This window comes from Biomphalaria glabrata, chromosome 13 (genome assembly GCF_947242115.1).
Source record: "Biomphalaria glabrata chromosome 13, xgBioGlab47.1, whole genome shotgun sequence".
Lineage (NCBI taxonomy): Eukaryota > Metazoa > Mollusca > Gastropoda > Planorbidae > Biomphalaria > Biomphalaria glabrata.
The window spans coordinates 22,337,167-22,364,836 of NC_074723.1; the positions used below are offsets into that span (position 1 = coordinate 22,337,167).

The window sequence follows — 27,670 nt, forward strand, 5'->3', positions numbered from 1 at the left end:
AAGCAGGGTCCGGGATGAGAGCCCAGACGCCAAGCGTTTTCCTGCGTTCTGAATTCTTTCACCTGTTTTTTTTCTTAGTAAGAAAAGTGCATGTCAAAAAAGGTTAAGGTAAAAGAGGGCGGAGTGGGTCGATATTGGGTTTTTCTGGCATTCTGATGGGATTCTTCATCCAAAAATTCCTTTAGTTCAGTGTTACATTTCGGGTTGTATGGGCTGCAGTTCACGCGATAATATGAAAAACTACTTATTAATTGTTGTTTTAAATTATGCCCAACTTATATGCATACTAAATAGATTTTTTCTCATTAAAAAAAAGTAAACATTTTTTTGTGTAAATCTAGTAGTTAGTATGACAGAACTTACTTAATTCAGGAAATACAAATGTAAAAAAAAAGAAAAATGTTTTTACAAAAAATTTAAAACTGTTTGCACAAATGTGTTAAATATATGGTAAATGGTTTTCTCCCCTAATAAGGAGTCTCCCGTGTTTGTTACTATTAATAGTGAATAGTTGTAAAAGTGGTGTATTTTTATGAAAAAAACTGCTTGGATAAATGATTTTCAAAATTAGATTTTTCGGTTTCAGAAAACAAAAAAGTAGCCGTTGCATGAGAACTTTGAATGGTCTTAAAATATTGTGATTTCGGATTTTCACTATCGTTTACGAGATCTAAACGGGACGGACAGACAGACAGACGTTCCACACAAAACTAAGAACGTCTTTTGCTCTTTCGAGGGCAGCTAAAAATACGAAAAGGGAAAGGTAGGCCAAAAAAGGTTGAAGACCACTGGTCTAGAGGTAAGATAGATGTAATATTGTAAGATCAGAAACGCATTGTCTGATCAACACAATTTCATCGTAACATTAAGACATCGTTTGTCGTCTGGTGGCATTCAAACAAATATCGTCACACTTTAGTAATAATGTAATTTTACTTGGTTATTCCAACATGGGTCGATAACTGCAATGAAAATACCGGTACATTTATTTTGTGTTCTTGTAAAAGAACTAGACCGGCTTAGACCACTAGCGGATCCAGAACTTTGGAGTGGGGGGGGGGCGATTTTTTTTCCAAACCCTAATCCTAACTCCCAGTAAACCCTAACCCTATGCATAAACGTGCGTACAGCACACACATATATATGAGAATAAAAAAAGCAGGATTTCTCAACCTCCGGCGAAAACAAAACAACTGGGGCAGCGCTATAAGGTTTCCTAGTGGTTCGCCCCGACGCCAAAAGTGTTTTCTTGCATTCTTCAATGCAGAAACGCATTCTCCTGGCATCTACTGCTCATTATTCATCAATGGAGTTCGGGGCGAAGCCCCGACGCCAAAAGCGTTTTCTTGCATTCTTCAATGGAAAACGCATTCTCCTGACATCTACAGCTCATTATTCATCAATGGAGTTCGGGGCGAAGCCCCGACGCCAAAAGCGTTTTTTTGCATTCTTTACTGCAGAAACGTATTCTCCTGACATCTACAGCTCATTATTCATCAGTGGGGTTCCGACGCCAAAAAAGATTTCTTGCATTCTTCACAAAAGAAACGCATTCTCCTGACTAAACGCTCATTATTCATACTACTAAAAAAGGACTTTTCAAATAATGTTGTACTTGAAAAGTATTCTAATATGAATTTATAGGCCCTAAATACATTGCAAATAAAACCGATTTTTTCCTTGAAAAGATAAGATAACCCACATATTTAGATGTTGGCTTTGAGGATCGACGCCGAAAAATAATATTCAATAAAAATCAAGTATAAATTGTGAATGTATTTAACTAACAAAATATCAAATTAAGTAAAGGTTGGGAAAAGGGACTATGAGGGTATCATATAGTATCATTTGAGTTTAGAACTCATCTCAATCGTGACTCTTATACTGAAAAATTTCATTTGAATTCTAACTTTCTTAAAATAATTATTATAAATTAATGTGAAATTACATAAACTCTGTCTGGAAATGGGAGGGACGGTAGAGTTAAAACGATTAATCCTCGCTCCTTTAATAATTTCTGTTAAAGATAGCATTTGGCATTAAAGAATAGGGGTGGGGCGACTAATTTTGTTCACAAACTATGATTCTCTATAAAAATAGGACCGCCCCCCCCCACTCAGAGGGCTAGAGTGGGGAGTGCAGTACATGCAATCGCCCTCCCCCCAACCCTACCGAATTGGCAAGATACCAGAAAGGGATTGGCATAATATAAAATTTATATATTAATTGAATTAATGTTGTTCACAAATTATGATTTCTCCATAAAAGTAGGACCGCCCCACCCCACACAAAGGGTTTAGGTGGGAAGGGCAGTAGAGGTATTGCCCCCCCCCCTCCAATCGGCAAACAGGGAACGACATAATATAGAGATCGGTTAAAATATCAATAACAAGTTTTAATCATACAGATATTTAATTGATTCTGTTAGCAAGCTGTGATTTCTAGAAATAAATTGAAACGCCCCCCCCACTCGAAAGTGTATGGGGGGGGGGGGGGAGGGATTGATACCATCGCTCCCTTCCGACCCCACCAAATCGGCCAACATACTAGAGGAGGGGGGGGCGAAATAATCTAAAAATAGGTTGAAATATAAATAATTAGTATATATTATTAACATAAGTAATAAATTCGTATACAAATTGTGTAAATTCTATACTAAAATTCGTCCGCCCCCCCCCCTCTGGGGGGGGGGGGGTCGGCCGAGTGGGGGGGGGCGATCGCCCCTACCGACCCCCCCCCCTGGATCCGCCAGTGGCTTAGACTCTTGCTCTTTTTTTCGGAATGTCACAACCTCTTGCTGCTCTCTAAACAACTTGTGACTTTATGCACTACAGAAAGAACCAGATTCGTTATATACAGTCGAGAACTAAATGCATGACGCGTAGGACGTAATTATCATTTTTATAATTTTTTTTTTAAGTAACGTTTGTATTTGATAAGACGTCTCTTAGAATTTAATGCCTACCAATTTGACTGAAAGCAATCATTCTTCCTGAGATGTGCACATGCACAAGCCGCGTACAAATATCATGTATCGCTACCGCATAATTGTGTCCCTTTCTAATTTTAAGACTTTATTTTTTTTTTTACTCCTACATCATTCGCTCATTAATATTTTGCATAAAATTAATTCATTTTTTTTTTAATTTATATAAAATCTAAAAATAATAACTCCTCTTTTAATTCACTTTTTTTAGGAAAGGGGGGGGGGGTGTCTTTTGAAGATGTAACCGAAGATTTTAATGAGATAGTTCATTTTCTTTAATACTTTAAGCCTTCATTAGCTGATCAGAGTTGGAACAAAAATAAGGAAGAAAGAGGCGGACATACTTTTTTTTATATAAACAATCATTACCAGCTTCTGAATTGAGACTGATGTGATCTGAGTGATTATTGTTAGAAATAACCATAGGGCTCAGTGCTGGCCAGTCGTCATTTCCTAGCTCAAAATCACATTGTGGAATTATTGCTGTGAGTGTTTTGTTATGGAGTTTATGTGTCACTGTGTTTGTGTGTATGTGTGTTTTTATGGTGATGATGAGACGAGGTTGGTGATTGGTTGGTGGCTATGTAGTGGGAATGATGCAAGATAAGCGGCACTGTCGTCAGCGGTCTTAGGTAAGGGAGATGACCCCAGAATACCAGACTGAAAAGACGTGTTTTTCAGTGAGTTAGATTTTGTTCAAATACCATTTCATATTATTACTGAAGTCTTCTATTACATGTATTTCATCTCAAGTTCAATTTGTCTCTATTTCAATAAAAGTTGTACTTAGTTTATATTCGATATTTTCACAAATAAGTTATTTCAAGTTTTAAAAGTTCAGATCTAATACGCCAACATCGGTTTCGATGTCAACCAGCAGTTTGGTGCTACAAGTCAACGACCGTCCACGTCAGTGCTTTTGTGTATGTTGGATACTTTTAAACTAGTTTTGCAAGGCGCACATTTCATCTTATAATTGTGCTTTTTTGGACATTGAAAAACGAAAGGGAGAATTTGGGAGAAGGTTATGGTGCTGCCTTCTCGGCCACTTCCGGTCCTCAGCAAACACAACTCATCTGGAATTGAACTCGGCTCAAACACCAATCCCCCCCCCCCCCCGAAAGTAAATTCCCTTCCGCAGTTTTTATTTTAGTGCTTTAATTTTTTTTTATTGGAGGGGATATAATGTTAGACCATCACAGCTCCACGGTCACCGAGAGGGGTTTGAGGCTAAAAATATCCACTTAAATAAAAAAAAAAAATAAGGCAAACTACAGTCAACGAATTCCGCGACAAAAAAAAATTATCCCCCCCCCCCCCTTTTGCCAAAAAAAAAAAAACAGCACCCGACAAAAGAATTCTGTCTACATCTATGGGTTGCAGTATTGCTCTTCTTCAGATCTCTGCTAACGCTTCAAATATTTATCGTAACGTTTTGATGTGCGCGCGAAAAACAATTTAACAAACAAGAATAACTATTTAATAATGAATGAATGTGCTCGATGAAAGACATAAAGTCTCAGTGTCGTCGGGAGGAAACTTAAAACGAGGCTTGGCCAACTTCTAGGAATGGTGTAATGAAAGGCCGATGTCGATTGGTTTAAAAAGCAGAGAAATGGAAAGAAAGACCTCTATTAGTTTGTAGAATAGGTCAATTAGATATTCCTGCGCTTAAAAAATTCTTTCACAGGACTGTTAACAATTATTTGTTGAGCCAACAATGTCTTAGAATAGTACGTAATAGAGACATATTAAACGGTATTCAGTGGCCAGGTGGTGATTAATAAAATTATCCGATTGGATAAACTGACTTTTCGACTAGTTGAAATTAATTGATAGTGTGTTGTTATAGTGTGTTGTTATAGTGTGTTGTTATAGTGTGTTGTTATAGTGTGTTGTTATAGTGTGTTGTTATAGTGTGTTGTTATAGTGTGTTGTTATAGTGTGTTGTTATAGTGTGTTGTTATAGTGTGTTGTTATAGTGTGTTGTTATAGTGTGTTGTTATAGTGTGTTATTATAGTGTGTTGTTATAGTGTGTTGTTATAGTGTGTTGTTATAGTGTGTTGTTATAATGTGTTGTTATAGTGTGTGCTGAATCTGTACATCGTTGACTTGGAGATAATTATGTTTTATTTCGTTGAGAACAATTCTGATAGTTCTTCTACTAGACAACGATTACAACGTACTTAGGACTTTGTGTCATCAGATTTTATATCTGAAAAGACCAAGACGTATTGACCACCCAATGCCAGCGTAACGCTTGGCCTGTACCAAAGTTGAGACTGCACAGTGGCGTTGCTTGGGATTTGAGGTCCTGCGGGCTTGACCTCTTTAAGGGCCACTGCATTTTGACATTCGACACCATGACATGAGATAATGGAGTAATATTTCATATGAAAAAAAATTCGGACACTCATTTGGGAGAACCCTCAAGTGGGGTCGGGGGGGGAGGATTTTCGAATTTGGACCCCCGCTCTCCCACCCTAGGTACGCTACTGAGATTGCAGCATAGTTGTAGAGTATAACTTTGCAGGCTTTTTCTTTGAAGAACAATAATAATAATAACAATAATAATTCCATAACAAAATTAAACCCTATCACAACTTTCTAGCAACCAAGTTCATGTGTATCACTCTACCTCTTGTGACATATTCAGATTATACTTTCATGTACATGTATTCATACAACAAAAAGTTCTTTTTTTTTTTTTTTGATATGAATTATAACTTACAGATGATTATCTTTTTCAACGTAATAAAAAATACGTTGGACACCACTAAATAACTGTATTTTAATTGTTTTAAAACAGGTCTTTTTTTTTTTTTTTCACGTTTAGATATTTCAAATAGTCCTAGATTATATGTTCAAAATCCAATTTCTCCATATCTTGAAAATTTTTAATTTAGGAGTAAGAGTTTTTGGTTCTATCAACTCATTTGTCTTATCTAAAAAAAAAATGTATGCCCAGATGAAGTTAAAAAATTACAATTAAAAAAAAATTGTTAATTAATTATTGGTAGTTAACTTATTTTGTTTGATATCGAAAAGGGGAAATAAATGCTACTTATTGAGAGATGTGGCTGGATATTTGGAGTTATTTCCCTTATAACGTTTTGTAAACGCTTTTTTCTCCACTTCTCTTTCTTGGGTCAAGTTGAAATTTTGCACTATCGTTTATAGTCGATGTGACAATGCATAAATCAATAAAAACAAATTAACCAATCAGTTAATAAATAATTGGAAATTAATTTTGTTTTATATTTATCATATATATGCACATTGTTTATATGTGTGTGTTTATACATAAGGTTTAAGTTTACATGAGGTTGATTTTAGGGAAAATATTTTGCATAAAATTAATTGATTTTTTTTTTATTTATATTAAATCTAAAAATAATAACTCCTCTTTTAATTCACTTTTTTTTTTTAGAGGGGTGGGGGTCTTTGGAGATGTAACCGAAGATTTTCTTTAATACTTTAAGTTTGAACAAAAATAATGAAGAAAGATGCGGACATAATTTTTTTTTTTTTAAAACAATCATTACCAGCTTCTGAACCCTTAAAGTGCTGAGCTGTTTTACTGCGAGTGCAAATTAAATAAAATTACAATTATGATGTTTAGAGGCTAAACTACCACACACGTTTTAAGGGTTAATTGAGTCTGATGTGATCTGAGTTATTATTTTTAGAAATAACCATAGGGCTCAGTGCTGGCGAGTCGTCACTTCCTTGCTCAAAATCACATTGTAGAATTATTGCTGTGAGTGTTTGTTATGGAATTTATGTGTCACTGTGTTTGTGTGTGTGTTTCTATGGTGAAGATGAGACGAGGTTGGTGATTGGTTGGTGGCTATGTAGTGGGAATGATGCAAAATAAACGGCATTGTGGTTAGTGGTCTTATGTAGAAGAGACTACTCCAGAACGCCGGACTGAAAAGACGTGTTTTTAGAGTGAAAAAAGCTCGGGATCCACTTGTGGTGACGGTCGCTGGATTGTATCATCATATGAGGGCATGGCATTCGTTGTTTGTTTTCTTATAGTCCCCGTGAGAACCAAAGATAAACTAGTTTTGGCATTTCAGTTCAACTTTCCGTTTAATGTGTACAAGTTAAAAACGCAAACACATGAAACTGTATCGTGTTGCAATACCGTACCATATCTTCACACACAAAGAATCTAGTTTCTAGGGTTGTCTTGAAAATGATTATGACAGAGAACAGAATAATCACAAGATTCAAAAGTGTTTTAAATCTTGTGTGTTCCAGACTGTTTCGAGTTTAGTAAAGCATCTACTTGTATTTTAAACCAAGACTTTTACAACCAGCTAAACCTAAACTTTTTTTAAAACCCAGTTTAACCTATACTGATCTCTTTTGAAGTCAGTCACACCTCTGGCACTTATAACCCATAAACTTGGACCTGTCTGTTTTGAATCCAGTTAAAATTAACCTTTTTTTTAAATATTCAGCTTCGTGTTTTTAATCCAGTTAAACCTTAACTTTTGTTTTTAATTCACGTTAAAACCATGTTGTTTTTTTTCAGTTAAATCTCAACTTTTCAAAATCCAGTTAAATACGGCCTATATTTTTATATAGCCAAAAAACAATCCCCTTTTGTTATTCAGTTAGCATGTCTTGTTGACTCCAGTTCAACTTGAACACTTTCTTGATGGGACTTTGATTTTTCAGGCTTAAAAAAAATTCCCTGAATGCTTGACACTTTTTAAAGCCTAACTTGAACTTACTTTCAGTTCTTCTATTTTTTGTTAAACAATCTTTGTTTAGTTTGTAAAATGTTTTACAGGTTTCAAATATTCCTTCAGATAATTGCATCCTAGCCCAAACATACTGCAGGAAGACGGTGATGAAAGGAAGGATTTGAACCAGGAAACATTGAGACCACAGAACAACAGAACACATCCCAGGCACTATATGGTTTTCCAGGTAGCCAGCTGGGACACAATGTTTATACTGTCAAATGTTTTTAATTGAGACACAATGTTGAGATGTCAAATGTTTTCAACTGTGACACAATGTTGAGACTGTCAAATGTTTTTAATTGTGACACAATGTTGAGATGTCAAATGTTTTTAATTGTGACACAATGTTGAGACTGTCAAATGTTTTTAATTGTGACACAATGTTGAGACTGTCAAATGTTTTTAATTGTGACACAATGTTGAGACTGTCAAATGTTTTCAGCTGTGACAAAATGTAGAGACTGTCAAATGTTTTCAGCTGTGACACAATGTTGAGACTGTCAAATGTTTTCAACTGTGACACAATGTTAAGACTGTCAAATGTTTTTAATTGTGACACAATGTTGAGACTGTTAAATGTTTTCAGCTGTGACACAATGTAGAGACTGTCAAATGTTTTCAGCTGCAACACAATGTTGAGACTGTCAAATGTTTTCAGCTGTGACACAATGTTAAGACTGTCAAATGTTTTTAATTGAGACACAATGTTGAGACTGTCAAATGTTTTCAGCTGTGACACAATGTAGAGACTGTCAAATTTTTTCAGCTGTGACACAATGTAGAGACTGTCAAATGTTTTTAATTGAGACACAATGTTGAGACTGTCAAATGTTTTCAGCTGCGACACAATGTAGAGACTGTCAAATGTTTTCAGCTGCGACACAATGTTGAGACTGTCAAATTTTTTCAGCTGTGACACAATGTTAAGACTGTCAAATGTTTTTAATTGAGACACAATGTTGAGACTGTCAAATGTTTTCAGCTGTGACACAATGTTGAGACTGTCAAATGTTTTCAAAGAAAACAAGAACGATACTCATTTATTTTTTTTATTTATTTTATTGGTAGATTCAACAGTAACAAAGTACAAAGGTTGCTCTGACCATCTGCTACAGATGACTGAATGCATACAACTTCTTTAGGAAGCAGTACTTCGGAAGGGGGGGGGTGGGGGGAACTGTTGTCCATTTGTTAAGACTGATAAAATTATCTTAAGTGAATACTGGTTACTCGTCCACCTGACAGGTTTTCTTGTGACTTTACAGATGTGTAAAAAAAAAAGGATGGTCTCTGACAGAAACAAAAAATTGATACCAGCAACTCTAGCACTGGATGTGTTACATTCTCTGACTTGACTATACTCATTGTGTTCAACAAAACTATTTGTGAAACTTCAATAATATAATTAGAATTTGTTCTTTCTAATGCCGACATTCTGCTATCCATAATACTGGAATTTATGGAAAATAACCATCTCTGCATTGAAAAAAAAATTCTACTAATCCAAAAGTAACATCATCAAAATTATTTAATTTGTTTGTTCTTTTTATTTATTGAACAAAATCAGACTCAAAATTTTCCCAACTTTTTAAAAATTTAAAGACCTTATGACCTTTTATTGGGACCTGAAATAAGAAATACAATTATCAAAGACCTTTATTTCTAGACTTTCAGACAGCCTGGCCACTAAAGAAAGTCTTCTGAAAACAGAAAATAATGGACTTACTGAAGAAAACAAAAAATGTTTGTATAGACACTATAGATTCTTGTTTTGAACAGTACAATACTATTTGTTGTCCAGTAACACAAAAAAGAATCATCAACAGAAATATCTGATGAACAATCTACAGGATAAAACTTTTGGATTAATTTTTTCTTTGTGTGACATCATACTTAACATTTTCTCTCCCTTCTTGGAAGTGTTTCTTAAAACCTCAACAAGTGACACTTTTTTTTTTCTAACTACTGAAATTGGCTTCTAATTCTCAATTTACACACACACACACACACCATACCCAACTTTAGAGTCAGCCTAACCCCATTTAGACACTTGATAAGTTTGCTTCACAAAGTAACCCTGAGCACTCCAGTAATGTCTTGTATCCAGAAGAAAATGTTTGTAGTGTAGGTGAAGTTAAAACTTTAGAGAAAAGCCCATCCCTTGCGCAGAGGCACCTCTGGCTGCTGATGGCATGTGGAATCCACCAGCAGCAAAATTTTCTTCATCATCCTGTTAAAAATAAAAAGGATTATTGAAAAGTAAGGAGCCTGATTTCACAATCTTATTAAAAGAAAGCTGAAAGTATAAATCTTTCATGTTACGTATTTACTAAGCAAGTCTTAAGACCGGATACCAACTTGAAATCTAATATCCAGATCTACTGAGACCCATGGTTTTGTTTGGATATACATACTAGTAATAATTTTAAAAAGGGAGATACGATCTTGCCAAGTTAAACTAATGATCTTTCACAAGGATCTATTTTCATCAATCACTTACTTCTTCAAATAGAATTTTTAGGGAGACAATGAGAATCAGAACATAATGTATTAGTATCCATGCTCAATAATCAATGAGCATGTTAACCCATTAGTCCAATTACCTAAAGATCCTAAAATAACATTTTGACTAAAAAATAAAATAAAATACTAGTCTGAACAAAGAACAGAGTGACATGCTCTACTGATGATCTAAATTTCAAGTAATTTATTTTAACAGCTCTAATTCAAACTACTGGCACCCACCATCATATTCTGGTAAGCTTTCCCACCAGATGGAGGTTTGGGTGAATTGGAGTGTTTCCTGGTCTGTTCACTCCTTGCTGGCCAGGTTGGGAACATGGATGGGTCAACAGGTAATGGAGATTCACGAAAGTACTCATGCTCTAATCCTTCCTCTGCTGTTATGCGCTTTGCAGGATCATAAGCAAAAAATCTGCAATCGAATTTGTAAAAAGAATAATTCAATAACAATCTTAGAAACTGACACATTACAAATTCATAGCTAAATTAAATTTACAGTTGCAGAGAATACATATTGCATAAAAGTAGAAAAAGAATAAACCAACTTTTTAATTTTATTTTTAAAATGAATTATAAACATGCTATGACACTATGCTTATTAATTCAAAAAGCAAAAGGGCATTCTTTCATAAAATCATAAAGAGGAGTTGATATATTTTAAGTAAATACTCAACAAGATCCAGCAGATAGTGAAACTATATGTAACACATCACCTAATGCACACAATGGTCAAGTTAAATGTTGGATTGATAAGACAAGACAAAAAATTACAGTGTCTCAGATTTATGGCAAACATTATTCTAGGTCAGTGTTTTCCAAACTGTGTTCCACAGAACCTAAGAATAGGTGTTTTCACACACTACTGGAATAATTAACTTGTAGGCCACTACATGAATTAACCTCTCTAAAAAATAAGCAAAGTGTTCCACTAAATACTCAGAATGTGCGAAGTGTTCAGATTAAGGAAAAACTTTGAGAAACACTGTTCTGGGTCATAGCTGTTCTAGTTATCAAACTGCACACTTTAAAAAATATTCCCTAGTTAATTCAAAAAAAAAAAAAAAATGTTAAATTTTGGTTACATGTCAAAACATAAAAAAAAAAATTTCATTTTATTTCTTGTTTTAATTAAAATGTAGATCTGTTCCTTATCTATGTCAATGATAGCTAAAACAACCCAGCACACCTTTTTTCATTTATTGTATATGAGGTGATGACTACAAACATTTTGATTAAATTTAATATATAACGATAAGTTAGATGACATTAGATCAACAAAGATTTTACCTGTTCATCAAATCAAAACCAAGATCTGTCAGGTAAGGACCAAATCTATTTCTAACTGAATTGTATGGGTTCTCATTGAACTGTACTTTCTTCATACCTGGCAACTCAGTTACTCCTGGCCAGATTTTTTCTGTAGGAGTTCCTAAATCCTAGTTAAAATTTTTATATAGCATATACATAATTAATTAATACACATTAGAATATTTAAGTCAGCAATCAAAATAATCACGACATTTAGTCTGACCTTGTTGAATCCCTACCAAATCAATATTTGAAAATGCTAAGGCTCATGCTCATTGTTCATATATGGACACATTTTGACAACTATGCAATAGCAATACTATTCCATTGTTGGAAGAAATTTTGTTTCCCCATGAAAAGAAGAAAGATCTCTTAACTTTCCAAATTCAGATATAAACATTTGCTTTAGTTTTCAGAGATACTCATTTTTCATCAGATTGTACAAACTGATGACTTTACTTTGTAATCTTTAAAATAAAAAGATTGTAACAAAAATATGCAATTCTATGACAGCTTCAAATCTTATATATAATATATATTTGATAAGCACTAATGAAAATATGTGTCATAAATTCCAATCTGTCTAAATGAGAGAACCATAACAAAAAACATGAGAACTGACCTTAAAAATTTTATTGATCTGATCTATTTCAGACTTGCCTGGCCACAAGGCCTTCATTAGGAGCAGCTCAGCAAAGATACAGCCTACTGACCACATGTCTATATGAGTTGTGTACTCCTTCAAATAGAAATAACATTTCCAGACAGTCTAAACATGTATATAAGTATAACATGTACAATATTTGCTTTGTGAACAAACTGACTGGTCATAGAATAAATTGACTGGACTGAATCTATCTAAGTATATAATTCTCTTCGTGGCCCAACCATGCAGTACACCAAGCAAAAGTCATAGAAAGGTAACTCTTTAATTTCTGCAAGTTGGAATAGAGTTACCCCACGTAACCTTTCGCGGCGACAGAGAGCATAACTCAGAAAAAAACAAGAGGGGGGCACGTAACCTTTCGCGGCGACAGAGAGCATGGCTTGGCTCAGAAAAAAAAACAAGAGGGGGGGGGGAGAGAGAGAGAGAGAACAAGTAATCTTTCTCTTTATACATTTTATAATTTTATATTGGACTACATTTATAAGTGTATTTTTTACACAAGTCAATATCTGGTGTCATTAAAATAGTTGCATATTTTTTCTGTAGCTTTGTTTTGATTTTGCCCCTTCGTATTGCCCTTCGTTTCCTAACCATGGCCACCGCTTCACATATATTTCGTGGAGTCAACAGGTTTTTCAATGTAGTCAAAATTCCTGCATCAGTTAACTTTATTTCTAGCAGTTGCATATATCTGGGAAAATGTCATCAACGAAACTGTTGCTCTTGAACTTCCCAAGGTGGCTGGAAGCTTTGTTTGCGAACATTGGGATAATATGGCGGTGCCCTGTCCGTTGTTCTTACTCATGGAAGCACAGTCATACACTCTGCTCAACAATACACAGACTACATGAATATTTCCAGTGTTTATGGTGGTGAGCAGTTGTTTGCCCAAACCCATTTGGACAAGTGTGGCTTTTAGGAAGTGTTCACCCATCACTAAATAGTGACATATGTTACACAGCATGACTTCTAGTGAAACATTATTACCTAGTGCAGGTGAAAAGTAGGCAAGTAATTAAGAAATTTAAAAAGTTCCAAGGAAACTAAAAATATTAAATCAGTACCCTAGGCATGCAAGAATGTTGTAATAAAATCCTCACTCCTTACCTTACAACCTAGTAACAACTCTGGAGCCCTATACCATAATGTGACAACAATTGGTGTATAAGCCTTTAAGGGTGAACCATATTCTCTGGCCAACCCAAAGTCTCCTACCTAGGTTCAAAGAAAATACAAAGAATGAATTAGATAGCTTTAAAATTCTACATTAACATTTCTGTTATAAAGGAGAGCATTGGACTGACACCAGTGCAAGAACTGGCAAGTGTCTATCCTCCCCTGTATGGGCCTTTCTGGCAACCAGAATAGTAACTACCAATGTAACCAGGCTTCAGAAGTCCCCACAGAACAAGTGGAAACCATGCTATCTGATATATCCTTCTTTTTCCTTTCATCAGACGCTCTTAAAATAGCGTTACATCCACACTTTTTTTGTGTGCGTCAGTTCAGTAATCTCATGCATGTTTAAGTTGATCCTTGAACATTATATCTTAGAACTATAGACTTCATTACTTACTTTTAAGATTCCTTTGTGGCTTAGCAGCAGGTTGGAAGTCTTGAGATCTCTGTGTAAGATCCAGTTATCATGTAAATGTCTGACAGCTCTTAGAAGCTGCTTTAGCAATGTCTTCACTTCACCTATAAAGTGCATTAACAAAATGTATCTAATTTACATAAAAACTTCAGTTATGAATAAATGCCCAAACACTTTTGTAAATCTCAATTCTAACTAATATAACATGCTAACTAAAAACAAAACAAAATTGCAAACTTCTGTGTAGACATAATATTTTCATTTGTATCAGATATACATTGCATAATGTATCAGGAATAAGTAGGTTAGGCATTCCTGAGATAAAGACTGAAATGTCAACTCACCAACTAGGAATGGATTTTTCATATTTTCCATCAAACTTTTTAAATCATGCTCCACAAAATCCATCACAATGTAAATTTTGTCCATGTTGCTGCCAACTACAATTTCCTAGTGATCAAAAAAAAAAAAAAAAAATATATATATATATATATATATATATATATATATATTAAGAACAGAATTCTACCAAAAATCAATAAAAACTAAAAAAAATGACAAATTTGTTTATAATACATTTTATACTTAATTAGGTAATTAAGTTTAATTAATTTAATTAATTTAAGTGGTAAATTTTTTAAAATTGATTTTTGTGTTGTCATGTAAAAAAAATAATTGTACGAAATTTCAGCTTGAGTCCGAGATGGGGTGTGGGAAAAATAACGTGTACAAATATTTTACCAGACAGACAGAGAGAGTTGCTATAAATTATAAGCTTTGTCAAAACTGACCCTGACTGTGACAATGTTTTCATGCTGAGCCTTTAATAAGGTGTTGATTTCTCGTAGAGATGTGATGGGAAAGCCCTCCTTCTCTTTCTCCATCTTCAACCTTTTCAGGGCCACAATTTCATCCGTCTTTTTGTCTAAAGCACGATACACCACTCCATAGGTTCCTTCCTCTATACGGTTCAAACAATTAAACTCTTCAACACTTCGACAGCCCTGGGAAAAAAATCAAGGATTAACTCTCAAACATATTGAAAGAAAGGGTGCAGTAACTCAAAATTTATTTATAATTTTAAATTAGAATTTTAATGTTTGTTTTTCTTATCATTAAGGTTTGATTTTTATGGGATTTATACTTAAGATAAGAGGGTCCCAAGTTAGATTCAATGTGAGCCCTGAATTTTTTGGTTTAGCTTTAATGCCAGATCTACTGAGTACCTGGGACATACAGTAAAAAGTGAAAAGAGTAAAGTCAGTTGGACTTGTAACAGCCATTTAAAAGCCTCCATAATTTATAGTTTATTATTTATAAGAAGAGAAACTAGCCAACCCTTCAGCCATATTTTCAATGCTCTTTAAGTAAGAGAAATGGTAAGCTGTATAAAACTGTCCATTTAATATTACCAACCTACCATTCGCACAAACTTGTGTGAGTGATAAGGTGGTATGCCCAATCTCTAGCTATCAAATATTTTTTGAAATAATAGCAACAAAGTTATAATGTATCAATACCCTGTATTTATTTGTAATGTAAACAAACTAAAACTGCGATGAGAAATATAAAGTTTTAAAGTAAAGTTTCCCTTTCAGACCTTGCAATCTATAGGGTAGATGATATAAAGGTGGTACACAGTTAACAAGGGTGTCATGTGGCACTCAAAAGATCCCGAAATTAAAAAATCCCAGTCTTCATCAGGATTTGAACCCGGGAACCTGGTTCAGAAGCCAGCTCTTTACAGCTCAGCCACAATGCCTCCGATGAGAATATAATAATAACAATACGCTACTATCCAGGGAATGAGTTCTGTAAACATTTTGTCGGTGAACCAATTGTCAGTGAACCCTTTACTGCGTGAACCAATTTTTGGTGAACAAGTGTATGAAACCATTGTTGGTGAACAAATAGTCGAGTAAACAAATAGGTGAACTAATTGTCATGATCAAAATGTCTGTAAATGATTTGTCATGTTCCCCAGTGAAAAAGCGATGACCTCAGCTCTAAAAGAAATGCAAGCCAAAAGAAAAAAAATAGCTGATTCCTCTACTACCTTAGTCATTACCACCTTAGCTTGCATTGCATGCAGCCAGGAATGTCTCTCCAGAGTAGGACTCTGCACAGACAGTCAGATGAGAGAGTGCTCTGAGATGAACCATGGTCATCATACGACTGAAGGAGACCGACGACTAGGGACACCATAATACTACAGTGGACTCACCTGTATAGCTGGTAGATACAAAGGTAAAGAATCCTCAGGTTTGGCCTCCACATCAGACATCTCTGGAGACTCTGGAACGTAATGGTCAGCCGGGCTGTGGTCTGTGCTGTGACCATGACTTTCAACATCAGAGTGGTCATCAAACTTTGATCTCAATTTACCTGATCAGCAAACAAGACACAACTGAGAGTTACCTTTAAGTTAGTGATACTGCTGTCAAGTTCAATAGAACATCAGCTAACAAATAGAAACATTCTGCATTTAACAGCCAAGGTGCTTCACTTTATATTATAAACAGTCTATAAAAAGTCTGCAAAAAAATATATAACAAAAAGAGATGTGTCTGGGGTATTTCACTCAAATTATATACAGATTTTTTAAAATATTCTAAAATCTAGCAGATGATTAATTATTTAAATTCAGCTGTTTCTGATAAGTAAAAAAAAAAAAAGTTGGTTTTTTTTTTTTTTATTAAATATCTGCATATGTAATAACTTGACACCCGTATCTAACTTACATATTATTTTTTGTAAAAAGTTAAACTTTTTTAAATTTTTTATTTGCTTAGGTTACCATCTAGTCCTGTCAGATATTGTAAGGCATCATAAGAAATAAATAAACCTTTAAATTAATAATAATACTATCAAATGTACTAAAAGAATAAATAGTATAAAGCAGCTGTTACATTAAGTTTATTTTTAGTTTTCTGCAAGTGTCGGCAGAGCAAGGTCAGGGTTAATTGTCGAACAAGCAATTGTCCAAGGTTCTTGGAACAAGCATGCTTTCTTAGAACAGTAGAAGGAAAGTTAATTCCGTAAAAGGAAATTTAGCCGAGTGAAAGGAGTTGGTTTGGTTTTTGAAAAGGCAGAGAGAGGATGGAGAAAGTCAGTTGTAATTAAGAGCTTGAACGAAGATAGTTAACTTGTTTAATTGTATTGTACAGTGTGTATATTTGATTAAAGTGCTTCCTAGTTCCAGAATTAAAGCTTTGTATTTCTTGTTGAAGGATCTTCATCTACATTTGAATCTCCAGCATAACAATATTATTTGAGTGTTCAGCAATTGTTTAAAATAGAAATCTACACTAAATTATAACATCATGACATCTTAATATCTAGCACTCAAACAGATATAATCATTACATATATATATATATTTATTATACAAAGCTATATTGAAAACGTGTTCAGAAGAAACAGAAAACATTTCCCCCCCATGAAATGTAGAGTATCTCTACCTGAAGCTTTTTCATCCTCATCCTCCTCCTCTTCCTCGTCTTCTTTGGATGTGTTGGCAGCTTTCTCTCCGCTGGTGTTGTGATCTTTACTGGTGTCCTCCTCATTACTGCTGTCCTCCTCATCACTGCTGCTATCTGTCACACAAACATTGGGATTTATTCATTTTTAAAACACTAATACAACCCAAAAAACATTTACTGTAATTAAGTAAATAACAAATCAGCCCTTTGATATCTGTTGAACTGTAGTATACAAGTGTTTAAAACAGCAATATTTACATTTTTAAAATTTTAACTTCATTTACTGATGGATAATAATCCTATTAAAATAACAGCCTGCCTGGAACTGACATACATATTTATAGTAAGGGTTATAAGAAATTATTTTTGTAATCTGCACTAGTCAAAAAGTTATGCTAGGAAGGTTGGTTGTTGTGAAGGTGAAATCACACCCTTGATGGTTGGTCAATGAAACAAGTGACTTCTTTTGATCTTCAGAGACAGTCTAGCTTTATAACTGTGTGAAAACACTTGGGATTGCTGACCTAAAAGTCAAGAATTAAAATACTCTTCACTAAAATGTCTGTGAATGTAGAATGAAGTTCTCCAGAAGACACCTAATTCACAGCATGTTAAAACAAACATTTTTTAAAATCTGTTTTACTGTTCAATTATGTTCAATCTCTATTTAAACACAACGTGAATGTGTCAGAATTTTTTTTTTAATCAATAGAAATGTCTTTTAAAAGTCACCTGAACTTGAGTCATCAGAATCTGAATCTGATTCATCACTTTCTTCCTCTTCATCATCCTCTCCATCTTCCTCTTCTTCACCTTCCTCTTCCTCCGCCTCTTCCTCTTCTTCATGATCTTTTACTCTGGCCTCCAGAGGATCTGATTCTGGCTGGCGTGACATTACTTCAGTCTCGTCTGGTCTTTCCTTTTCTTTAGGTTTGTAAAACTTGTCTGAAGGAAACCAAGAGAAATGATTGAACTGCAGATGATACTTCATTGATTTAGTCTACTTCAAATCAATCTTAACAAGATATATTCTTTAAAAAGACAGAACCAAAAAAGTTACATTGAAATGAAATGAACATTAAATGGTAATAAACATCAAACTTAATCTATAAAATGAAACTTTTTGTAATTACAATATTACTTTTTAAATTACGCTGCCTTTTTTTCTGTTTAATAAAATCAGTAACCTATAAATTATTCGGTATGTAGTAAATTTAGTTTATAATTTTGTAAAAGTTTGTTTTCTGTTGTTTTTTTTAAACATTAAAGTACAATGAAATTAATGCAATATAACACACAGTAAACAAAACTATCCAAAGGTCTAAACTTGGCAGAAGTTTCATACAACTTAAAAACTCTCTAATGTGTGAAGGTACTATTAGTATTCTGTAGGTAACGCTATCCTATGTAATAAAGTGAAATTAAAGTAAGTATCAATGTGAGAGTCAAGTAAACCACTAACCTGTTGAGTCATCCTCCACCACCACCATCCTTGTATCTTGTTCTGCTTCCGGATGTTTCTCATCCAGTCTTAAAGAGGACTTGGATCCAGACCCAGTCAATGTTAGGGAACTCTTGCTACTTTCTTTTTTAGAATCTTAGACAAACAAAATAGACTAAATAACAACTTACACATTAGAAAGACATGCCAGTTAACAAATTGGTTACAAGGAAAGAACAACAACAAAAAAGTGTCTAACTTTAAAAAGTAAATAAATTTTAATCTATTAAAAAAAAAAAAAGTCTAAATATAAAGAAACTAGAACAACATTTTATTTTAAAACTTAGAAACCTATAAACAGTTTCAACAGATTTTTAAAAAAAACTTATCTGTGAACCTTAGTAGATGGCTCTCTAAGTATATGGAAGTGGGTATGACTTTGATCAGTGCAACAAGCAATTGACTCAACAATGCATAGAGCAGGTCTTGAACCCAGGCTCCTCAGTACAGTTGCACTCTAGGACTTAGTTTCTCAAATGCCAAGGCTTTTTCTGAACCCTTCTTTTTCAAGTGTATCACAGGGCTTAAATTATATCCCAATATTTTTAAACGTAAACATTTTACAAGTATTTAAAAGCTTGCTACATATACTTACTTTTATCCTCATGGAGCCTTGGAGGTGGTGGAAAATAGCGTGTTTTTTCACTTAGTGTTTTTTCATGGTCTCTGCTGCGACTTCTGTGGTGCTCATCTGATAAACGATCTTCCAATTTGAGTTTCTCTCTGTCTCTCCGTGAATTGTCCCCTTAGTAATAAAACAAAAATATTACATTTTGATCTTGCAATAGTAGAAGCATTTTATCTGAATAATTAATTTATCTTTTTTTTTATTTGCTAGATTATGTAATCTATAAATCTTGATACTAAATGTCTTTTATCCCATCATATAAATTTATTTACCAATTTGTCTTCGATCGTCTTTCCTAACTTTGTGTCGCAGTGCCTTCTCTTTCGCTTGCTCTTCCCTGAGTATTCTCTCTCTCCTTCTTTCAAGTTCTATCTTTTCTAACCTCTCTCTTGATAAAAAAAAATAACATTGCAACATTTGATGAGTTCAAGATATTATAGGACTCATTACACTTTATCTTATGTTGACTACTTTAAATTTTGTGCCATGTTGAAACTATTCTTATAATGAATTCAGTGTGAGCTTGACATTTGGCAGCAATTCTACAAGTAAGTTTTAATTTATTTATTTATTATTAAATAAATTTATTTTTTTACCTTTCTTTGTTGGACTCTCTACGTGCCTCTCGCTCTCTCATTTCTCGAGCTATTTCTTTTTCTTTCAGCTCTCTCTCTTTCTTTCTTTCCCTGACAATTTCTCTGGCATCCCTGAAATCTCGAGACAAGTCTAGCTTATCCCTGTGCTTATCCCTTTCGCCAGATCCTAAGGGGATAAATGATTTAATTTATAGAAGCAGGAAGCAAAGAAAGGGTAATTAGGGGGATTCAAATCAAATATGTAGCAGCCAATTAGAAATAATTATATTTATATAGCGCCATCACTAAATGCAATTTTATTTATATTGCACCACTAAGAAACACAATGTAGGTTCAAGGCACTTTGAGTTCTAAAACTTAAGGATTATTTAATTCTATTGATATGGAACATTCTCATTTTCGAGTGCTCTGTTAATGTTTTTCTTAACTGGATTAAGATATGGTAGAAATACATATATATGCAATGTAATACATGTGCCCACTTTTAAACAGAAGATGAATTTCCTTAATCACTCTGAGGAAGATTTCAAAGCAAATATAATTTATTTATAAAAATACCTTTATATCATAAACACCCAACAGATTATGAGTACAAATAGTTTGCAATAGCCTAAGTATAATATAAGCAGCAATTGTAAACAATAACAACAAAAATATAAGAACCAGTATCCTTACTAGACTAGACACTCAAGCACAAAAGATAATGAACCAATTGCAATACTAGACACTCAAGCACAAATGATACAGAAACCCTGGTTAAGTGTTGTTGTTAAGTACACCAAAGAAAAAATTTTAAAACTGTGTAAACATAAGTGAATCTTTATTGAGTGAACTATGTTATAAAATGCTCGCTAATAGGAAAATGTTTGTATACAGGGACACGTCAATCATTGAGAAAGCAAGTAAATTACAGTTTGTTCTTGGAAATGTCTAAGCGATCACAGAACTATTAACATCAACTGGTTAAGAAAACCAAACATTAGCAAAGAAGTCATGTAGAAAACACACTTAGAACCATTGGCTTCTATCATATATCTAAATATAAAATAGAATAATACAGAGCTGATTCAAAGAAGTATCACAAGGATATAATACAAAATAAACAGAAATGAACTAGGCTAAGGGAGCCACAGATACAATTAAAAAGTTACCTTACAAAAATTCAGAGGACACCACAAGAAAAGAGTTTCTAAAGAGAATTCACAGCTACTCAACACAATTGGCGGAGATGTGTATTTACTCAGCTCTTCAAACAGAATGAAATGATAAGAAAACTAGAGGAAAGTATAATGGAAAATAAAATATGTTTCTACATTGAAAAATGTTCAAGCACATGACAACAATTTGATTGACATGAATGTCAAGGCCAACAGGAAGTAGCAGTGGAGAATCTATTGAGAATCTGAAGATCATTCCCCTACTATATTAATATATATAGCAAGTTGATGAACCTCTGCCTTGAAACTTACTGTCCAGACGTGCCCTCTCCTTGGATGAACTGTTCTCATGACCTCTTTTGTCTCGTTTATGTTTATGTCCTTTGTCCTTGTGCTTCATAGCTTGCAGCTGTGGTGGCTTGATGGTCAAACTGCCACCCTCTTCCTCCCCATGATCAACAGCTTCACTACATTGAAAGAAATAGAAAATTGTTGAACCACGTTTTATTCTTCTTATTATTAACTTAACTAAACGTTTTGAATGTAGCCAATGTATTTATCTATTAATTATAAACGTTAATTTTAAAAACTAATAGACAATTAACATAACTACAAGTAAATAACTATAGTTATATATGGATCACTTGTATTTTATATTTGTAAATGAGTACATAAAGTTGAACATAGGATAATTATTCTCTCTTTTACTGAATTGAATTTCAGAATCTAAAACATCATAAAAGTGTATTTGGAATATAATTTTTTTCATCAGTATTGTGAGCAACAAATAAACCTATAACCCAGCAGCTAATTGGTTCTGACATAATTATTAGCCAACTGATTTAATATAATACTTGAAACTATTTGGGAAAAAAGAAACTTGGTTTGTCATTGTGCTAACACAAGCTCCTTCATATTTTTTTAACTACAGAATGAAATAACCTTTAGGCCATCTCCACAAAATATCTCAAGATCTTGAAAGTGAATTTTATTTTACCAAAAAGTTATTTTTAAAAAATTTATAAACTTTCAAAATTATAAACAAATGAAAAGAACCAAAACCAAAATATCAGTGTCATTGAACAACTCAGTCAAACTAAAAACATGAACTGTAACCCTAAACAATACAGATTTACAACATAATACAATTTTTTCCCAGCAAAATCAAAGTATTTACAGTAAAAATTAAACATGAAATTTAAGTTTTAATTAAAAGCTCTACATACATAAGGCCTGGTTAAACTGAAACATTTGCTTCTATTTGTTTAAAAATTTTGTATTTCTTGAATTTTCAAATCAAAATAGGTGAATGGGATTCTGTAACAAGAGAAAACTAATAACCCAAATCAAATCTTGGTCAAGCTTGTTCCCTAATTGCTCGTTAACTACTTTTCATTAGTAATGATATACAATTTTTAAACATGAACAATGGACAAAATATTTATTGTAAATTAACATTTCTAAGCTCAGTGTTTCTATCATCACCCTAAATATACATTTTGAAAAATAATTAAAATTTTAAGAAAAACAATTCTCAAACACTGAAGAATATCTACTGACCAACACTAAGGTCATACCTTATAAGCTGAACTGTTCTCTGTTTAATGTCTTTACTCACTTTCAATTTATTGCGCCTTCATGGGGACATATTGTTAAGCACATTTGTTAATGTCCTTTCTCTGCACATCAGTAATAGAATGTGTACTTCTTACAGAACTTTAATCTCTTGTAGACATTGCTTTTGTTATGGGTGGCATTTTAAAATGAATCTTTTTATTTCTACATTGCATTTCTCTGATTTACCAAAACAGAGTGCTGTGTTAAGATTTATCAAAGTGGCATCCAGTTTTCAGTCCTTTGTTTACTATTCTTCTCACCAGTTTCTAGCTTTGTGTCAACAAATAGTAGTTACTTATATATATATATTTTGTAGCAAAAGAAAATAAATAATAAAATTATTATTATTATTCACCTTTTTTAATGATTAGAATTTAATGAATATAGAAATTTCCATTTAAACACATTTTGATGAAACTTTTTTTTTTTTTGCAATCAACCTTTACAATAAAATGGAAACTTCATTTTAAAAATAGCCATTATAAACAATCCTATCTATATGATTTTTTTTTAATTTAATACAGTAGTCATTTAAAGACAGGTGTAAATTGTTATTTAGGATACCAATATTATATATATATATATATTATGAATGCTGTCAAATAATCTTAAATACCCAGGTGTGATAAAATAATTGACTTCTTACTTCTATAGGTATATAGTAAGATAATTATAACAGATTAACATCCAAATAAATAAATACCTACATTATTTGTACATCATCATCATCATCTGCAGACCCGACATGAAGTTTCGCATCTGGAGGTAGAGGCATTTTCTTGCTTTTTTTACTTTTTTTCTTTTTTGTATGTCTCTCAGGACTTGATTTCAGCTCTCCTTGTTCATATGGACTTTTTTTTCTTTTAGATTCAGACATTTCAATTCTACCCAAAAATATAGAGATTGTGAAGAAAATGTATATGTATATTTAGATATATATGAACGTGTGTGTATGTTCATGCTTCATTTCTTTATATAAATATAATTATTTTCAGATATATTTGGTTTTGTTTACTCTGAAAAAAAAGGGTTTTACATGGGTTCAAAGAGCACTGGTATGACAATGCCATTTTTTTCTTCTAGGGCAGAAAGAGGGTAGGTCCAAGGTTAAGGAGGTTTTTTTTAGAAAATTTAGCTAAGCATGACCTAGATCTAATATTCTTCTAAATTGGTCCAAAAACACACACACACACACACACACATATATATATATTATATGCCATAGAGCCTAAAATAGGGGGTGTTCACTAATATTCATTTATTACTATCATTGACATTAACAATATGCTATTTTAATGAACATTAAGCTAATATATTATGGACTTGCGAGGCAGCGCTAGACCTACATTTTTTTCACACTATATTTATATTTTACCACACATCACTAATGCTCTACAAATGTAAAAAAGACAAAATGCAATCTTAAGTGATAGACTACTAAGACTACTAAGACTAAAGCAAAAACATATATTTGCTAAAACAATGAGCAAACAAACACAGTGATTGACTCTCCCTCTCTCGCATTCTGTCTCTCCTTGGTGCCCTAATTTTTGATCAACCAGGTAGGTACTAAGCATGGTATCACCAGCATAGTATCAGAAAAAAAAATGTAGCGGGAGGGACAATTATTGATTGATCAGGTGTACCAAATTAGGTCACAGTTACTGAGCAGAGTGAGCGGGGTCACACAGTTTAAGCTAGGTAGGCTACAGTATAAATAAAACTTGTGTTTAATGGCCTGGTTGTGGCATCTGTTATAAGAAGGAAGATATTGAGAGTGGGAAAAGAAACACTGACCTGTCTGTCTTTGGTTAATGTAAAAAGAAATTGATATAGAAAGGAAATTAAAGATAATAACATTTTTTTTTAAATACAATACTGAAGTGTTCATTAGCTTTAGCACACTGAGACAGTGTTTACTGAGTTACAAAGTGAGGAATGGTGTTCGTTAATAAGTTAATGTTAGTGATGGACCTCATTGACCTGACCCTCTTTGACATCTTATATAAATTTATTATGCATGATACAGACTATAGATCTATATCTAGTTTTATAGATAAAAGGATGACAAGTTTATAGATGTTTGCAGTTTTTTCAGAGAGGACTAACCTTTACAGGGCTATAAAAATTCAAACATTAATATTGCAGCGGCATGGCTTGGCTTAAGACACTTAACATGTTCATTAGATAAAGACGGAAATGACAATAAAACTCTAATCTAGAATAATTTAGTTTAGATTTAGAATTAGATTAACTCAATTAACTGATTAGATCTCAGAGACTAAAATAATAAAATATCTAGAGTAGAGTCTATAACAATAATCTAGTCTAACTAGACAACTCTAGACTAGATATATATTATTATATTATATTATAGATCTATATAGAATATTTCTGAATATAGATTAATAGAACTAGATTTTACTACATCTAGATCTATGGTAGATTCTTATAACTGAACACCGACTTTCGGGAACTAGCTCAATTTTTTATTTTATTTTTTTATTTGGTGAAGGTTTAACTTACAAAAAAACTGAAAGCAGATTCTTATTCTGCAACTAAAGGACTATAAAAATAGCTGTGTTCCTTTGTATTACCACCCATAGTGAAGATTTTATTTTAAAATAAATTAGGTCACTTGATGCTCCTATTTTGAACGCAGTTTTTGGGCTTTCTCCTTTAGTTGAACAGTGAGCACCGGTGTTGAACACCACTATGTAATTGCTAATAAATTATATCGGTGTTACTTAAAAATTATTTAGATTGTAGTAAAAGAAGTAGATTCAATTTTGCAATATGTATTTATAGTCTATTTCCTCATATACTCTCTCTATTTCTCTCTTTATATATATATATATATATATATATATATATATATATATATATATATATATATATATATATATATATATATATATATATATATATATATATATATATATATCGTGTATAGTTTATTTATTTAAATACCTATATAATCTATGTGTAGAAACAGACAGAAATAAATTTATATAGATTATAGAGCTATAAATTAATTATTTTAATTTAATAAACTAGGCTACTTGTATTTTCTCTGTCTTTCTTTTAACTCCCATCCAAGGACCCTCTTCTTGTTTTCATAATTTGGATGTTCGTTTTGTGACACCTTAACATCCCCTCCCTCCCATAGATGCTTATAATTCTTTTCATGACTCTCTCCCCCTTCCCTCCACTGCCTGTTGGATAGTTTGTGACACTACTCGCTGAGTGTATACCTCTCCTTACCGCCAGCTTAATTATCTTGCGTGATCACATGCAGTGGGCATGGTCTCTGGCTTCAAATTAGCAGCCCACACTTTTTCTTTCATTCATAAGTTATATATTCTAGATATCTCTATCTAGGTCATGTTTATTCATTGAAAAAAATCATAGATTTATTAATCCCAATAATATTTCTTAATACGATTTTGCTGTGTTCAAAAAGGAGAATGAGCTGAATTCATTATTATTTGTTTGGACACCCCCTTTTTTAATTTTATTTAACAGCTAACGGTATAAATGTGATTGGAATGTCTTTCTAAAGATGTTTGGAAGCTTATTTTGATATGCCCATCAGCCTATGATCAAACAGGCTCATGATATAGCCTTCATCCCTTATATGGGTATGAATTGCCGGGGGAGGTTAAAACAACAGCTTAACATACATGGTTACCGAGAATCTAAATGACTGCCATCTGCTTTGGAAAAACGGAACAAAATTACCAGAACTTATCTAAAATTGGACATGCTCAGTCCAGAATCGTCGATTTTAGCTCCAAACATAAAAACAAATGAATTACAAACAAAAAAAAGCGACCCGTTTAGAAAGGAGAATCCGATGGGGTGTTCAAACTATAAGAGCCTCCTCTAGAATCTTAGTTAGTGATCTACTATCTAGATCTAGATCAATCTAGTTAAATCTAGTATCTAGCAATCTAGCATTCAAGCATTGTTATGTTTCATTTATTAGTGACATAGATTTAGATCTATAGATGCTAGTGTTTACTAGATAGATCTATATTAAATATCAAGTTTACTGTTTACTAAACTCAAATGAGATCAAAATCTATTATTAATCTATCGATAATAGGTAGATTCTAATCAGTCAATCACATAAACAAAAAAATGAAAATCTTACAGATCAGCTTATGATGGCTTATCGCTGATAACAAAAATTTTATTTAAACTCTGAATAAGCTTAAATTCCCAAAACAATGTAGGATCCTTTAAAAATTAGATATCTAAGATTGGTAATCCTGTTATTTCAATGTAGGCTACTATTAGATCTAGATCTAGTTATCTACACATCATAGAAAACTAAATATTCACAGAATGTTTTCTATGTTAAAAAATAACATTTCCCGTTCGCATTTTAAAGTTTTCAACTTAGCCTATTTGAAAAAAAGCTAATAAGGTCCATATTATTATGGTACAACTCAAAACCCCTGGTATGGGGTTTCAAACTCAAAACCCCTCAAAAGCCCTGGTAGGGGGTTTTAAACTCAAAACCCCTTGGTATGGGGTTTTAAACTCAAAACCCCTTGGTAGTGAGTTTCAAACTCAAAACCCCCTTGGCTTAGTTAGGGCAAGTGATGGTTTAGTATTAAAATTTCACCTAAAATAAACAAAATTAAAGCAAAAGATCAGTCACTAAAATCCGACCCCCCGCCGTCCCTGGTCCCTGGGGGGGGGGGGGGATTTCATTTCGGGGGGGGGGGTGTATCTTATTATAATTATTATATTCGGTGCCAAACCGAAGCCAAGATTTTTAAACCAGCGTTTCTCAAACTGTGGGCGCGCCCCCTAGATGTCTTCAAAAGAGGAAGACCGAA

At 33.3% G+C, this 27,670-nt stretch overlaps 1 protein-coding gene across 2 annotated transcripts; it reads right to left on the bottom strand.

Annotated features, from left to right (window-relative positions):
* Positions 1–8,786: 8,786 nt before the first annotated feature.
* On the bottom strand, positions 8,787–27,188 carry LOC106053129 (cyclin-dependent kinase 11B-like). 2 transcript variants are annotated; one of them, XM_056008213.1, is made up of 19 exons: positions 26,977–27,188; positions 23,528–23,704; positions 22,781–22,837; positions 21,516–21,670; positions 20,047–20,212; positions 19,723–19,838; positions 19,418–19,567; positions 18,784–18,918; positions 18,054–18,266; positions 17,301–17,435; positions 16,064–16,224; positions 14,631–14,843; positions 14,184–14,289; positions 13,822–13,943; positions 13,353–13,460; positions 12,201–12,317; positions 11,558–11,706; positions 10,493–10,682; positions 8,787–9,977 (listed from the first exon to the last, which is right to left on the bottom strand). In XM_056008213.1, the coding sequence occupies exons 2-19, from the start codon at positions 23,695–23,697 to the stop codon at positions 9,882–9,884; spliced, it is 2,559 nt and encodes an 852-aa protein (XP_055864188.1). In that variant the 5' UTR covers positions 23,698–23,704; positions 26,977–27,188; the 3' UTR covers positions 8,787–9,881. The 2 variants fall into 2 exon arrangements, with proteins under 2 accessions (XP_055864188.1, XP_055864189.1); XM_056008214.1 differs by lacking the exon at positions 22,781–22,837 and having other exon boundaries at positions 26,977–27,187.
* Between the last annotated feature and the right edge of the window lie 482 nt (positions 27,189–27,670).